At 34.7% G+C, this 17,104-nt stretch overlaps 2 protein-coding genes across 4 annotated transcripts in view; both read right to left on the reverse strand.

The window, feature by feature from the left end:
- The window catches only part of LOC132701466 (centrosomal protein of 290 kDa-like), a 26,526-nt gene extending 18,334 nt beyond the window's left edge, over positions 1–8,192 (reverse strand). For both annotated transcript variants that reach the window (XM_060669404.1, XM_060669403.1), the window contains exons 1-10: positions 7,856–8,192; positions 6,931–7,016; positions 6,229–6,411; positions 5,930–6,065; positions 5,364–5,500; positions 4,926–5,306; positions 3,473–3,657; positions 3,066–3,421; positions 2,637–2,992; positions 128–1,377 (exon numbers count right to left, since the gene is read on the reverse strand). In XM_060669404.1, coding sequence (XP_060525387.1) covers positions 128–1,377; positions 2,637–2,992; positions 3,066–3,421; positions 3,473–3,657; positions 4,926–5,306; positions 5,364–5,500; positions 5,930–6,065; positions 6,229–6,411; positions 6,931–7,016; positions 7,856–8,132 — 3,347 coding nt within the window. In that variant the 5' untranslated portion in view covers positions 8,133–8,192. The remainder of the gene's footprint in view (positions 1–127; positions 1,378–2,636; positions 2,993–3,065; positions 3,422–3,472; positions 3,658–4,925; positions 5,307–5,363; positions 5,501–5,929; positions 6,066–6,228; positions 6,412–6,930; positions 7,017–7,855) is intronic.
- A 1,058-nt stretch (positions 8,193–9,250) lies between these two features.
- LOC132701600 (LIM domain-binding protein 2) overlaps positions 9,251–17,104 on the reverse strand; it is a 29,093-nt gene continuing 21,239 nt past the window's right edge. The window contains exons 8-10 of one of the 2 annotated variants that reach the window (XM_060669674.1): positions 13,296–13,428; positions 12,930–13,060; positions 9,251–11,862 (exon numbers count right to left, since the gene is read on the reverse strand). In XM_060669674.1, coding sequence (XP_060525657.1) covers positions 11,578–11,862; positions 12,930–13,060; positions 13,296–13,428 — 549 coding nt within the window. In that variant the 3' untranslated portion in view covers positions 9,251–11,577. The remainder of the gene's footprint in view (positions 11,863–12,929; positions 13,061–13,295; positions 13,429–17,104) is intronic. The other variant, XM_060669675.1, reaches the window with a different exon arrangement.

The following is a 17,104-nucleotide window of genomic DNA, read 5'->3' on the forward strand; positions in this document are numbered from 1 at the left end:
TATCTATTTATTAGACCATGAAGGTGAGGATGGAGAAGAAAAAAGAAAATCATTGTGACACGAATTATCCTAAATAACCCACCAACTTAATTAACACAATTAACCAAACTAATAATTCTAAATCTACCTGTTTTTTTTGTCTGCATTGAGTTTTTGCACCAAAAACTCAGATGTTTCGGTTTCTGTACGCTGTACCAAACGCTCGTACTTGTCTTTCCACTCGTTAGTCTCCACAAAAGCGGCCTCTATCTTCATCTCCTTCTCTTCCCTTTCTCTTCGTTCCTTAGCAAGATCGGCGTGAAGCTGACCCACCAGAATCCTCTCCTCCGATACAGCAACCAAATCCACGATCTGGTGCCTCAAATTGAGGAGTTCCTGTTCCTTCGAGTCGTTCCACGTCATTTCCAGAGCATATTCTTGTCGTTTAGTGTGCAATTCCTCGTTCAGGCGCATAACTTCGACGCTGAGCTCATCCTTCTCTTTAAGCAACTCGTTCGACATATCTTGAAGCTTTTTATACGCTTGACGATCCACACACGACAACAGTTTGTTTTCAGCGTCTTTCAGTTGTTCCTGTAGAGTTAGATTTTTCAGCAAAAGATTTTCACCGTATCTAGAGAACTCCTTGAACTTGTCCTCCGATTTGTTTAGCTGCTCCTTGACTAACTCGTACAAGTTGTTGGTGTGTTCGGCCCTCTGGCTTTCGGAAATCTCTTTCACTTGACTTTCGGCCAGTTTTTCCGCCAAGTTTTTCGTATCTTCGCCGGCTCCAGCGTAGGCTTGCGCCAGGGCTTCCTTTAATCGCGCCTTAAGCTCCGCCTTTTCGCCCTCCAAATTACTCTGAGACGCTCTCAGCAGCTGCATTTCGAGCGACTCTTGCTTGCTTTGCTCCTTAATTTCCGCGATCAGTTTCCTGTGCTTCCCCAAAGTCTCTTCTAAAATACTTTCGAGTTTTTTGTGATCCTCGAAAGGTACCAGATTCGTATTTTCCTCGCGCAGTATCTTGATGCGCGTTTGCAATCGTAGAATTTTACTAGCCAGCTCAGTAATTTTCTTCGAGAGGGCAAGGCGCGTACGAGAGCATTCTTTTATAAAATGCTCCCTCTCTGATACGACTTGATCTGCATGTTTTTGAAGATAAGTGGCTTTCCTCTGCAACACCACCACTTTCTCTTTCAAGTCTGCATCGTCTGTTGAATTGCAGCTTCCTTGTGCGGTCTCTTCGACAAGAGTCTGTATTTTTCGGTGGGCCTCTTCGAGCTCTCCTTCCAGTGTTCTCCTTTGGGAATTACATTCGTTATGCAAAGAGTCTAGTGATTTCTTCAATGTCGCAAATTCTTCGCCCAGTTTCGATTCGACGTTATCTTCATTCAATAGCTGAAAAAGCACACTTTACCGAATACAATTATCGATTATTTTTTAATACGAACTTCATGCCTGAATGTTATTTAAAAGCCGTTTCAGTAATAAGCATTTTTAAAGCAAAAAGTTTAACAAATTTATATATATTTTTTTGTTTCCATTTCTTTTATTTTTATAATTTCTTTAATTTTGTAATAGTTAAGTAATACTTTTTATGAAACTTCTGGATTCTTCCTGCGTCGGTTTTTGTTAAGTCGAACTAGCTAACGTTTCGCCAGTCATCCTGTTGACTTCTTCAGAGCTTGACTGAAACAAGCTCGCATTTTGCTCTGTGCCTGCTTTTGTATTGTTTCAGGAGGCGGAGCTAAATGAGGGGCATAAACACCGCCTCGGATAACTGATTCCCATATTGATGACATGGTAAAGACCTGAGTCGCGGTTAAGATTGTTAGGTTGCTTATAAGTTTGTATAGACTCTCGGATTTTTCGTTAGTAGAAGAATTGATTGCTTGATGTGTATTTTGTGATGGAACGCTTAATATCTTTAATGTGGAAATTATTAGAGAAAAGAGCAAAGGTAAGATGTTTTAATTCTGGGTTCAATGACTCAGGCTGAGATAGTTTTACGGCTCTGTACATTTGCGAAACGTTAGCTAGTTCGACTCAACAAAAACCGACGCAGGAGGAATCCAGCAGTTTTATAAAAAGTAGTTGGGATATTCTTTATACCGGGTGTTTCAAAAAACATGTCGGAGATTTGTCCACAAAAAAAAACAGGAATAAGGTTTATATAAACGCAGATCCAGAAAATATTTAAAATCCTGGGATAGCTGACAAGAAACTGATGATGGCCATTTTTATTTTGTTTAGTACTAATTTTTTAGAACTAACCACTTTTCATAATTTTTATTTGTTCTCTCGAAAACAAAGCAACCAAAAACTACTTCTAGTGGGTCAAAAATTGTATCTTTTTGACAATACTCTACATGCCAGATTACATTGGATTTCACGATTTTAATTTATTGCGTTTCCAAATTTCAAAAAAAAATCGGTCAAACAGTAAAGGGGGGCATAAGTTTTTATCGCGAATATGGAGCTATTGAAAAGGATTTTAGGGAAAGGTGGTTTGATACATATTTCCCAAACCGCAAGATGACTTCTGATGATATTTAACATATAGCAAAAAAGTCGTTTTTAAAAAAATTGTCGTAGAAACTAGATTTTTTTTCTTTTTTGGATAACGAACTTCAAGCCGATCGTTGCTATGTTATTACCACGAGTATTTGCAGAACGTGTAGCTTCAAACTATCGATATCGGGATGACTTTGGCCGATGACTGAAGCAAAAATGGAAGTTTTCCTGGGCGAATCGACTTTTTCCACATCATCGATGTTCTGCACATCAACTTCCAAGTTCCGACCAACTGATATTTCTTCGTTAACTTTGTTAGCCGCGAGCTCCATCCTAACTTGTTGAAGCTGATCTCGAAGCTCCCTATTTGCGCCTTCCACCGAACGTAGCTCCGCTTGAAGCCGCATAGCAGGGTGGTACCAACCTGAGATGTGCTTAACATCCAGTGCTTTTAAGAGACGTTCCAAAACCTCCGACTTGATTTCCTTAGCGGAAGATTCTGACACAAAAACGGATAGCGTAAACTGCTGCACTCTCGAATCAACTTCTAGATCATTTGATATTTTTCTTACCTTTTTTGACGTTAACGCTGTTCAAAATTTCATGAAGGCCTTTCCTAAGCGCCTCGTTCTCCTCGCTCAAAGCTCTGATCTGATCTCCGAGTTCTTTACTGTTACGTGCTGTAGATTTTGGTTGATCGTTCTCTTTTCCGATCGGTTTGTGACCCAACTCGATTAACTGATCTGACAGTTCTGAGTTTCTCCTCTTCAGATCTTTCACGATCATTTTAAGTTGGACTTTCTCCTCTTGCATGCTGCTTAGTTTGCGATTGAGTTTTTCGATATCGTTTCTGTGCTTGGTTCGTTTTGTATTGTACTTGCAAGGGGACGGTGAAATGTCATCGAGGTCGTCGATACCGAGCTCGTTTCTACAAGGAAGAAAATATTAATCCACGCGCCTTAAGCAAGTTCGCATCCACCTTAATATCGCATTTTCTTTTTCCAACTCGTCTATTGATTGTCGGAGATCATTGACGGCAGCGACCAGGCCGGCGATCTGTTGCTCTTGCAAAATGTTTTGGGTCTTCAGCGCGTGAATTTCGGTTAATTTTTGAGCTAAATCCTCTTGGCCGTTGTCTTTTAGCTCTTTTAAAATTCTTTTTAACTGAAAAGTGAATTGAAAAATGGTAGAACTTGTTCTCTCAAAGTCAGATAATCGAAAATCAATCTTTTGAATAATATTGAAGCTTCCAATTAATTTGAATTTGAAAATTAAAATCATTAAAACTTTAAACGATGCCAAATCGAAGATATTGCGTGCTAATAATTAAATTTTGCGGGTGGTGGGCTTTAATGTCATATCACTATGTATGTCGTCTCGACAAAATAATGTAATTCGTAAGCTATTTTTGATTGCCGATCAAGTACATAACCTACCTATAAATGGAGATGAAATACCTGACAAGTACTTAATTTTTTGGGCATGAGTTTTTCTTAAAAATATAAACACATTTTTTACATGAACGGAAAATCTTTGAACGGTATTGATTACTACCATTAAGCATTTACGCCGATGAGAAGGTGATTCTCGCTTTATTAGATCGATATAACTTATTTTTATCTCAAATTTTCATAAACCCATTTTCGTTTTTGCTTTTTAGAAACCGTGTTTTAAAACTATTTAAACTATAGCCTTGCGTTCTTTCGTTTTTATGGTACCATTTCATGCGAATAATCTGCTTTGTTATCAATTTGCCAGCGATGAGACATAAATAGAGATATTGTAGATAACTTACTAAAATATTTGAAATTGAAATGGTAACATTTAAAATTATGAAGTGATTTTCCAAAAAAAACCTTTTTTTTTTCAATAACGTTGATAATGTAAACAACAATTACTATCTAATCTGTGTATCTATAAAAAAATCCCTCGAATGGAGTTTAGCTTTAAAATCATGTTTTTTTTAGGTACATTTTCCAGTTGGATTTCAGGCAAAAATTATAGTTTAAATAATTGTGACCCCCATCCCCTCGGGCGACCGTCTTGGAATTCTGAAAATATTTTCGACGGTCTTCATTTGGCCGCGTTAGTGATATTTTTTACCGCCATTATTTAGGACACCCTTATAAAATATCAACACTTAATTTTATGTAGTGATTTTCCAAAAAAAATCTGTTATATTTTTAAAATAGAAAATATCACATTTCAGAACTGCATGTAGGCTATTAGGTAAAATATTCTTTTTTAACGTACGATTCAAGTTGAACAGTCACACTCACAATTGAAGATCTCCCATCAACGCGGTTAGAAGCGTGAATGCCGCCAACAGAGTTAACCAGCCCAAGATTGCCTTACCATTGTTCATCGCACGAAAACAATTCTTTCAACACTTTTTGCATTCAAAATTAAAGAAAAAACTATATGTCGCTAACCTCGTTACTTTTAAAGTTCGCCATATCCTCCGCGTTTTTCACCCTCTCCTGCAAATTGCTGCACCTTTCGTGCGCTTTTTTGCACTGCATTTTTAATTCAGTCGCCGTTTTGTTCAGTTCTTCCAACTTGGCGCTTTTAAGCTCGTTTTGCTGCCTTAGGTCTTTTAACATCTCTGCGTTTTCCGTCATATCTTTCGTGGACCTCGCCATCTGACATTTCAACTCCATCAGTTGCGCGTCTCGATGCGAGATGACATTTTGGAGGTCCCTGAGGTAGGGGATTTCACCTTCCGAACCGGAACTTTCAGCGCTGTCGACTACTATTTTGTTCCGAAATCTCTTAAGCTGTTCGATCTCGGCGTTTTTGCTGGCGATTACTTCCTGCAAGGCGCTGTTTCAATTTTTTCAAGAGTTTAAAAATATGGTGGCTACTTTTACCTTCCATTTATCGACTTTTGATTCGACCTCCGTCGAAAATTCGGCTATTTCGCGTTCCAGCTTCAATTTTTCCTTTTTCACGTCATCTAATTCACACTCTAAGGTCTCCACCAGTGCCGACGCCTTGACTAGTGCAGCTTTAAGGTCATGTCATCATTAATAATAATATTTCTCGAGTGTCATACAAGATTTTTTAAAACCATGGTAGGTAGATATAAAACAAGAAGTGAAGGTAAAATGAAAAATAGTATAAATCATTTTTAGGAACGGACTTACTGAAATCCGGCCCTTCAAACGGTTTCTGTCACTTGGATATTCTGTGAAATAACTTTTTTTTTCGAATAGGATAATGCAACAAAAATTGTGGACAATAATGACGCGATAGTTATCTGTAATTATCAGAGATCAACCTATATCTATTTTTGTTTAGTAATTTGTAATTTTTGTTTCCCATTCGATTTAATTTTATCAGAATTAAAACAACCAACGATTTTTATATCCACAAAAAACAATTTATTATGCTTTGGCGAGTCAGAAGCGATCTTTACTTGCTATCCACGCCTTACCCGCATTTTCTTCAGCTATTAAATCCTTAGCTTTCAAAGACTCAGTCAATGACACTATTTCATTGGTCGCATTGAACAGTTCTTCTTTGAGGGTTGATAATTTTTCCCTAAGTACGGTGTTTTCATTTTCGACGTCCTAAAATAATTTAAAATCGATACCATACTGTTAGTATACGGAGTCATTCATTAATAATTGTTTGCTCAAAATGTTAAAACTCTAATTATTAATTAACCGCCACGCGTTTTAACTTAAAAGTAGTCCAAGATAAAAATATGTTTGTCTTACGTAGAGAACTTACTTCAATATCTCGCAAAATTTCCGAAAGCTGTTGGTTTTTACTCTGAACTAGACTAGTCAGCTCGCGCTGCTGTTGCTTATATGATTCTGATATATCCGAATCGCTTTCATCATGTATTCGGGCCTGTACTTCTTTCTCCAGTCGCTCGTTTTCTTTTTCTAGTCTTTTAATTTTTTTGTTCAGCTAAAATTATTTTTGCTACATCAATATTAGCTAATTAATATTTCATCCTTGTGGTGACTTTTGGGAACACCAGGTTTATCTTTTAACTTCATAGTTAAGATGCAAGAAGGGCAATATCAACATTTCATTTTGCTAATGATACCACTGAACACCTCACTTCATTTTCCTGTTTCCTATTTTTTTAAATCCGTACAAGTTATTAAACCACCGTCTATTTATATTTTTCTTTATAATGTACTTGTGCATACAAAATTTTTGTAAGGAGCAGCTCAAACATTGGTTATTAGGGGCAATTAATACTTTACATTGTATTTTTTGTGAAGTGTTATATCACCTTCACTTTCATTTATTAAGTTAGTTAGCGTAATATCGATTTTAAAAATTAAAAAGTGAGAATCACAGTAAGGGGAAAGAGAGCGAAGTGATATTAGCTATTTATTTATCAGCCGTTTGATATTACTGGTCATACGAATTCAATTCAATACATTTTAGGCACCAGCAAGTTATGTAACAACTTACGAGATTGAATTCTGCCACGTATTTTTCGTTTTCCTGTGTAACTTTCTTGAACTTTGCTCGGAGCTCTGAATGTTCTTGTTCTAAATCTAAAAATGATTAACATGTTGCGCGGCCAAACGAAAACCATGGAAAATATTTTCTCCTTCAATTGCAATTGATCATTAAACTGCTGCACGTTTTTTTTTTTAAATTATTCATACCAAGAGTACTTTTATTGTAAATTTATTAGTATTATTATAAAGTTATAAATATATGAAATTTTACCATAAAACAAATATATCAGAATAAATAAGAGTATTAATATAATATTAACATATGTTTAAATGCTAAAAAAATTTAAGCTATTAGACTATTTAGGTGTCGTTTCACTATATTTTTTGCTCTAGCCCGATGGCTACATCAAACGCAGGTAAATTGCGTTTGATGTAGCAATATTAATTTAAAAAAAAAACAATGTCCCACCACTTTATTTTAATAGATAGACCAAAAAGTGATAAACACAAATCACTCGAATTGAGCTTTAAAATCATATATTTCCTGGTACTTTCAACCAGGTGGATTTCCGAGAAAAATCTTAAAATTTAAGTGGGCGGTGACGCCCCCTGGCGACCATTTTAGAAATTTGAAAATATTGTCATGGTTTTCTTTTGGCCACTTTAGTAATAATTTTTTTTACCGCTCTCGACGAGGAATAGTTTGTTTAGTATTGACTTTGCACTTTTATTTATTTACTACCATGTGCAAACCATATAGTAAAATAGAATTAGTATAATCATTGCAACACATTTCTTTTACCATTATTTTTATCCTTGACCGCCAAAAGTCAAGTGGATGTTCAAACTAATATACTAATATAGTATTTTTTTCCTTTTGCTTTGTGTTAGTTTTACGTTAAATTCTTATGAAAAATACCTAACCCACTCACTTTCGTACTCAATACCTCCACCCATAAAGGACTTGGCAGTAGTTAGGACACCCTCATCTTCAGCTTTTTTTACAGCCAGTTCGTCCAATTCATGTAAAAGAGTCTCGACTTGCTGTTCTTTTTCCCGAAGCAGATGTTGGGCAGCCTTAAACGCCGCTTTCACTTGATTAAGGTCTATTTCCGCATCATCTATTTCCCACCAAGCTAAAGTTTTGTAAAAATCGTCTTTTTCTTCTTGAGAGAGATTGCCTATTTTGTTCAAGAGCGAATCCATCATTGAAAACACGTTCTTATTCAATTATTTGGCGATGATTAAAGCACACACTGAATATGTCGCTTGTCATCGACCTATGAAATGGTCGTTGCCTGGCGACGACTTTTACTACAATTTTAAGGGGAAATTAATTGTAATTTCTTAATTTATTTTTTAAAAGTTAATTTCATATATTTATAACTTTTTATACTTTCTCTTAAGCATATTTTGTTTATTCTACAAAAATAGGAGAGATATAATCATTATAATGAAATTTGTAAATGAATATAATGAAATAAAGTAAATAACAAAGAATTCACACGAAAAACTGAGCTCTCTTCGGCTATCATATCATATCCAAACCAAGAAACCAGTATGGAACAGTGAATTGCTTTTCGGATACCAGTAAATGGAACATATTCACACATTTTTAAAGTTTCATAAGTAAATATTAAGAGAACATGCCAAGATAGTATAAACAAAACAAGTCCTTAAATTAGGATAAACATTTGTCTCATAATAAGTTTTTAAATTCAACTTATGCATACCAAATTATAATTTTCCTATTGAATCATGAAAATGTGTTCATAGGAAATTTTGGTGAACTTGCAACCTATTTTAAAATCGTAATCCATCTGAAGAAAAGTGTAACTCAAAAGGCCAGCAGTATTTCCCGAAGTACACTTATCGGTCACCGGTTTTTCAAAATACGCAACTTTACACTGTTTCTGAAATTACAGACTCGAAGATAAAACACCTTCGAACATCTCATCATAAAAGAAATTTGACACAACCAACACATTTCATTTATAAAAAGGGTATTACTGAATCAAAGTTTTCAACTAAATAATTATCTTTTTAAAACATATACTTTTTTAATTTATAACACTTAACACTGTACTTAATGTAAACGAGTAAAAATTCCTTTATAAATATTATTAAAGTGAAAACAGTTTTTGTTGAACAAACTTAGAACAAAACGAGAACGGATATTTATGAAACACAGTACCTATATCTCCTTTTTTTTCTTAAATTCAACATTTATTTTCATTTTCATTCTTAATAGAACTAGCTAGCTTGCTTAAATAATCATTCATTCGAGTTATAACGGGTTAAAATCATTTAAACACAACACATTACTGAGATATTACTTTATTTTTAAACTATAAGTAATAAATTATACACTGAAATACAACCACTTTTATCCAAAATCCAAGTAAGGTGACCTTAAAAAAGTTCTAAAAAAAAATAAAAAAAAGAAACACATTCACCCTCTCGCACTTACAAAATACATACATCATGAATAGTATGTAAAATCAACACGACATACTCCTTGTAGTGGACATAATATTTATATTATGTATGTTATATGTTTTAAAGTTTTTATTTTCACTATACAAAATTGATCCTAAGACGTAGGTGCCAGCGTTGACAGATACTGTGACACCCAATTACAAAATTTTTAGGGGGAACATTTTGGAAAAATGTGTTATTTGTTAATGATACAATAAAACCCAAGGATATATATCACCTGTGTATAAAATTTTTGTTGCCATAGCATAGCTACGTGTGTGCGAAAGTTTTGACACCCACATAATTATACTGAACATTATTAGTTTGGACTTAAATTATTGTTTCCCCAAAACGTTCCATACAAACAGAAAATTTTCCGAGATTCCCCAATCTCTGGACGCATCGGGACTGTAATTTTGACAGGAAATTGCAACTGAACAAAATTATTTTCCAAAAAAAAAATCCTATCAACCCTAATACATGATGCAATGTAATATTAAGTAAACTATGAACATAGTAACATTTAAACCAAGATAAAAAATAAAAAATACAAGTATCAACCATTCTGTTACCTCATTTGTCAAAATTTTGATTAACTAATTAGTAGCAAAAGTCAAGCGAGTCTAATTGCAGGTTGTGGGATTATCTCAAAAATGTTCTTCATGGGACTGATTGTGTATTGTATTGTGCGTCAATTGACTGCAGGAAGGAAGGAAGTGATAGAATTATGAGACGAAACAGGTCAGATGCAATTTTTAATGTCTATAATTCATTTTTACCCATTAAAACAATTTATATGTAATATTGCACTATCAACTATACCGGTTGTAAATGATTAGATATTTGTAGTCATAGTTACAGTCCCAATACGAGTTACCGGGGAGGATCGACGTTCCAAAAACCTGACGACAACGACGACAAAAATTGTGATGCTTTGTTTTCATTTTACGCTACTATACAAAAAATCGAGCTGCCATCATCCGTTTATAAAATAATATTTAATCCACTCGTTTTCTAAGCAAACGTCCTATTATCATCGAATAAATAAAAGTCGGATTGCACTGTTCCGGTGCAAGTTATGGTCCAGAAGACGACATAATGACGGTTTCGTTATATTTTTGGTAAAAATAAACACCCGATAGGCATAAAAATGGAGTACCATAATATATCACGGATTCAAAAATATTAAATGGCTGGTTAACTTTTCTGAAGTAGAATTGTTGATTAGATCCCCAAACAAATAACACATTGCAACAAAATTACTATAAAAATAAAATAATATGAAGTCAGTAAAGCAATTAATATACTATTAATTAATAATTAATTAATAATTATTAATGTTTCTCTTCTTCATTGACCTACAGTTATAGTTTTCACGAGAATTTATTGAAACCTAGGTGACTTTTAGCACCAACATACTGAGTTATTATTAAATAATAATAATAATAATAATAATAATAACCTCAAGTTGGTGAATTTTTCTTATGAAATAGTTTCATAATTATTTTAAACAATTATTATGTACAATGTGTAAAATATACATGTTCAATTTTTATTTACCCCCCCTTAACTGTTCAAAAATGATAACCAGCACATTTTAAACAATACATTTGATAGATATGTTACGCAACATCGCCATTTACATAACGCATAATTCAGCCATAAAAATTAATAAATAATTTGCCCATTTTATCGGAGAGACTGACAAATGCCAGTGAAAATTAACTTTATTAATTACCAAAATGTAATGAACACATATTTTGTTTGAGAATTACAGGCAAAATTTAATATTTTTCAAATAAAACCCATGAATAGGAGCCATCTTCTGAACCCGCAAATAAACCATCTATCATTTTATCACTGACTGCACTGAAGCACTGCGAAACTGTAAAAAAAACACTCTCTCTTCGTTTCACCTAATTTCCAACTAATTTAACATCACCAACATCGTCACTCTCGTTACTCTTGCACTTGGTTTATCGAATGTTTATTTGTAAGTACCGGTATTTAAAAAACAATAGAGATTTTTATACTTTTTAGTTAAAAAGTCCACTGGCTTGAAATACTGACTGGGGAGATTCCTTCAAACAAAAAAAAAACAAACAAAAAACTTTCACGTTTCATTCTACCTAGTAGAAAAGAAGAAAAAGTTGAGACTATGGCTGGTCCTTTGTCATCACTGACTCACTGCCGGAGATTTTTTATCAGAGTCCTGATTAGAAGGGGTCGAGCCCTGAGGCGGGCCAGCCACGCCGCCTCTGTCGTTCGCGGCGGGGGTGGGCGCGCCCCACGAGTTGGAACCCGCCATGGGCGAGTCGGCAGTGTGGAACCCCCCGTGGTTCTCATGATCTAATGAGTTGGCCGCGTCGTACTGTGTGTTCTCCAATCGGGTGATCAGCCGTTCATCCTCGTCGCCGAACTCGCCGCCCATCAGAGAGGGTTCACCCACTACCATCACGTCCTGGAAATTAATATACACGTAGTCTCAGCAAACTAAAATTAAACAAACGAAACCGCATTCCATCCAACAATGAGCGAGGTCTGAGTTGTGTAATTATAATATCTAAATCTGTAGTTAAATCTATATTTATATTTAAACGGTGTTAAAAAAAAACACGATGAAACTCTAGACAGTGTCAAATCACAGATCACTACCCCAAGTTATTTATGGTTTAAAATTTAAAACACTGTCTGGAGGGACGGTTTTCAATTTTTTTTTATTTATCCTTTAACGGAACAATTTCCAAAAATGAAAAAATTTAGGAGACATTATTTTCATTAATGCGACTTTATTATCAAACTACTAATTCATGGATTTTGATTTTGTAAACAGTTATTGTCAATTTAGCACGATGGCAATCCCTTAATGCTGTCATGATTTCACAAAGAAAAATGCAGTTTCAAGCCAGATCCATGAACCTGTTTTTCTCCAGGACATCAAAAACCGCAGAGCATTTGTTTTCATAAACTTATAGGTTTTATGAAACTGAAAAATGTAAAGTCGAAATCACGAAGATGACTATTAAATGTGGAAATAATGTATTTAGTTTAAATATTAAATTTTAAACTTTAAACACAAGGCTCACTCCTTCATCGCAAGTCTAGTGATTCCAGATTTTTTAAAAAATCTATAAGTTTAGCTATTTAAAAAATGAAAATTGAATAGTATTATAAAACAATAAACAACACAACTTTCGAAAACAAAATAATCAAGCATCAAGCACCAAACATTTTTGTGATAAAAGTACCGCGCATAAGATTTAATTATTAAAGTATATAATGCAATTTCAACTTGCATGTATTCACATATTGCTCAATCAATATTATTATTTTTGTCTTAGATACCCCACGATATTGGTCTACTGTTTACCTTTTTTTTTTGAAATACCACATTCTAATTTTTTTTTAACTCTCCCACGTTTTTCATGTTGAGCTGCGTGATTTGAATTATTTAAAAACTTCTTTTTTTGTGCCTGTTGACTTTTGAAATATTTAAAAAACACTGGAAATTTAAAAAGGGCAAATTACCTGCGACGCCAGGGAAAAATTCGGACCTGGAGACCGTTTTTTGTTGGGCGCTGGGGTCGCGTTGTTGGCAGCCCCGCCAGAATTCGAGCCTTTGCGTTTTCTCCGCTTATTCGCCGGCCTCTGGGATTCTACTTAACAAAAAATATAAACATAAACAATATACCGATAAGTAGGCTAGTAGGCATGCCAAATGCTTAACCTAAAGGGTAGGGCGAGAAAGAGGGAACAGTGCGATTGGAAATGAGCGTGGATTATTTCATTTTTGTTGAGATGTTTGCCAATGTGAACAACAAATTTGGCCAACACCGAAACAAACTGCCCATGAGCAAAAATGAACGAATCCGACGTGCGATATAAAAGAGATACCTCTCGTACCAGGCGGGGCGATGATCCTCTGCCACTTCTGAAATAGGGTGGTTTTTAGACAATCGCGGGGACTAAGCGCGTACGCTTTGTTCCTCGACATTAGTTCCTGCATCGGCTCTAGGATCACACATAGCTGCAAAAAAAAAACATCTCAATAGCAAAATTTTAGTTTCTGCATAAACTATAAATGGAAAATCACCAATTGAACCAATGAACCCAATCTGAATGAAGTCAATATTACTAATGAACAAAAATAGGATTTTTTTTTGCATTAACGCATTAATTAACAGTGAATTCTTATTTATTCTTATTATTATTAATTTACAGACTTTTTTTAAAAGCAACAGTCAATATAACCAATGGCTTATGTTTAGTTTCCGCATAAACTATAAATGGAAAACCACCAACCAATGAACTCAATCTGAATAAAGTCAATATTACTAATGAACGAATGTTAACAAAAATAGGAAATTTTAATGCATTAACGCAGGGGTTCCCAAAGTGTGCGCCGCGGCGCCCTGGTGCGCCGTAGAATGTAAAGAGGGGCGCCGTAAGTCCATCATCATTCATTATCCGAAACATGTCCGAAACAAATATACGCGGGTACCTTATTTGAGCCCTCGCATCTATAAAAACATAGTTACCTACTAACCATCGCGTCGCGGCGTTTCTCACTCGCCAAAAAACCTACGCCCGCGCCGCCCTGATACCCTACCCCCCCTCCTAAGTCTTTAGTAGCATCGGGCGAGCTGCGACGGACGGACGTGTCATAGTGTTTTCTTTCGCTTTGTTTTTCGTCAAATATCTCACGCAAAATGGACAGATTTTTATTAAATAAACAAGTTGGCAGTCCAAATGACAGTGATAATGCATCAACTAGTAATGGCAAGGAAGCAAAGAAGCGGAAATATCGTAAATACGATGATAGCTATTTGGACTTTGGTTTTACTTCAATAGAAGTTAATAATGAAGAAAGACCGCAGTGTGTGCTTTGTTTAAAAATATTGTCATCCGAAAGTATGCTTCCAAGTAAGTTAAAGCGACATCTTGAGACAATTCATCCAACTATGGTTGAAAAATCGCGTGATTTTTTTCACCGAAAATTACAAAATTTAAATAAAACAAAAAACGTATTCACTCAGCAAGCCTCAGTACCTAACAACGCACTGTTAGCATCATTCAAGGTAGCATACAGGGTGGCAAAATGCAAAAAACCTCATACTATTGCAGAAGAGCTTATTCTACCGGCTGCTCTCGACATGGTAAACATTATGGTTGGAGAATCGGCAGGAAAATTAATTTCCAAGGTACCCTTATCTAACAACACGATCGGTCGAAGAATCCATGACATAGCTGAGGATCTCAATTACCAATTAATAGAAAAAATCAAAAACAATTATTTTGGTTTGCAACTTGATGAGGCTACTGACAGTAATAATGATGCGCATCTTATTTGCTACGTACGCTTTCTGACTGACAATATTATTGTCGAAGATCTGTTATTCTGCAAAACCATTACCGAAAGTGCGAAGGCCCAAGACTTATTTGAAATTATTGACAATTTTTTTGTAGAAAATGGTTTGAATTGGGAAAAGTGTATTGGTATTTGTACTGATGGCGCTCGATCCATGTCTGGCAGGTATGGAGGAGTACAAGCGCTTATTCGTAAAAAAGCACCGAATGCTTTGTGGACCCATTGCATCATCCATAGAGAAGCTCTTGCATCAAAATCTATGAGCTCCGAACTTAACCAAGTACTGGAATCTGTAATTAACGTAGTAAACTACATAAAAACTAGGCCTCTTAAGGCCAGACTTTTTAAAAAACTATGCTTGGATATGGGGGCTGAGCATACGGCCCTGCTGTATTATTGCAATTCACGGTGGCTATCACGTGGAAATGTTTTATTTCGTGTGTTCGAATTACACGAAGAAATTCGAACTTTTTTACAGCAAGAACGTCATGAAAGCGCCAAATATTTTACTGAACCAGACTTTTTGTTAAAACTAGCATATTTGTGCGATATATTTGAGAAACTAAATAATTTGAATCTGTCTTTGCAAGGTAATAACACGCACATTCTGAAACTATCGGAGAGAATTGCGGCATTTAAAAAGAAACTACAGTTGTGGATAAATAAAATGAATGAAGGCGGCGGTCAAGATTGCTTCCCGCAGCTGTATAAATATGCGGCATCTAATGAATTGGTTGTCTCACCAGACCTGATTGCCCTCTTCACGGAACACCTATTGAAGCTCAGCGAATGGTTTTCGGCGTACTTTAAAGATGATGATGTTGAAAAATTTGCATGGATCAAAGATCCTTTCCACGCACAAGCTCCACCAGGGTTCACATCACAAGATGAAGAGAGTCTCATTGAGCTCTCTTGCGACAGCAGTCTTAAAACTAGATTCATCACTTCCGACTTGTTGGAGTTTTGGTTATCAATTCAAAATGAATATCCAAATTTAGCTTCAAAAGCTTTAAGAATTTTCATTCCGTTTGCAACGTCATATTTATGCGAGTCTGGTTTTTCAGCTGTAGCTGTAATTAAGAACAAATATCGCTCGAGAATCAATGTGGAGAAAGAAATGAGAGTAGCAGTGTCAAGTCTTATTCCCCGCTTTGAAAAACTGTGTGCATATCACCAAGCTCACCCATCACATTGATTTGACTGACAATCGTACATATTTTATTTTTGTTTTTCATAAGACTTAAGAAATACACAAGTTATTTCCAGTTTTAATTATTTTATAATATTAAAAAGTCTGTTTGATTGTAAGTGTTTTAATTTATAATCCTATCTAACCTAACTACTATCATAAACAATTATTATAGGTGCCTATTTCTTCTTTTTTAAAGAGCAGGGCGCCGTGATAAAGTACTAAATTTGTAACTGCGCCGCGGGATAAAAAAGATTGGGAACCCCTGCATTAACGCATTAATTAACCGTCAATTCTTATTTATTCTTATTATTATTAATTTACAGATTTTTTTTTTAAAGCAACAGTAAATATAACCAATGGCTTGCTTTTAGTTTCTGCATAAACTACAAATGGAAAAACCACCAATTGAACCAATGAATCCAATCTGAATCAAGTCAATATTACTATTGAACGAATGTTAACAAAAATAGGAAATTTTAGTGCATTAATGCATTAATTAACCGTCAATTCTTATTTTTTCTTATTATTATTCGTTTACAATTTTTTTAACAAGCAACAGTTAATATAACCAATGGCCTACTTTCAGTTTCCGCAAAAACTATAAATAGAAAAAAACCAATTGAACCAATGAACTGAATCTGAATGAAATTAATATTACTAATAAACGAATGTTAAAAAAAATAGAAAATTTTAGTACATTAATGCATTAATTAACTGTCAATTCTAATTTATTTATATTATCATTAATTCAGATTTTTTTTTAAAGCAACCGTCAATATAACCAATGGCTTACTTTTAGTTTCCTCATAAACTATAAATGGAAAACCACCAATTGAACCAATGAAGTTAATCTGAATAAAGTCAATATTACTAATAAACCAATATTAACAATAGGAAATTTTAGCGCAATAATGCATTAACTAACCGTCAATTCTTATTTATTCTTATTATTATTACTTTACAGATTTTTGTTTCCATTTTGCAAAAATGATAATATATATGGCGGAGTGGCGTAACTGAGAAAACATATTTTGTTTGTGAAAACCAATTTTCTAGGTGGATTCTCAAACCTAAAGACTATTTAAATAGCAGTTTTTCAAAAAGTGTTAGATTATGTTTTGTACGAATTGAGAAAAGTGAGAA

Source organism: Cylas formicarius, unplaced genomic scaffold (genome assembly GCF_029955315.1).
Source record: "Cylas formicarius isolate icCylForm1 unplaced genomic scaffold, icCylForm1.1 PGA_scaffold_4__25_contigs__length_36172078, whole genome shotgun sequence".
NCBI lineage: Eukaryota > Metazoa > Arthropoda > Insecta > Coleoptera > Brentidae > Cylas > Cylas formicarius.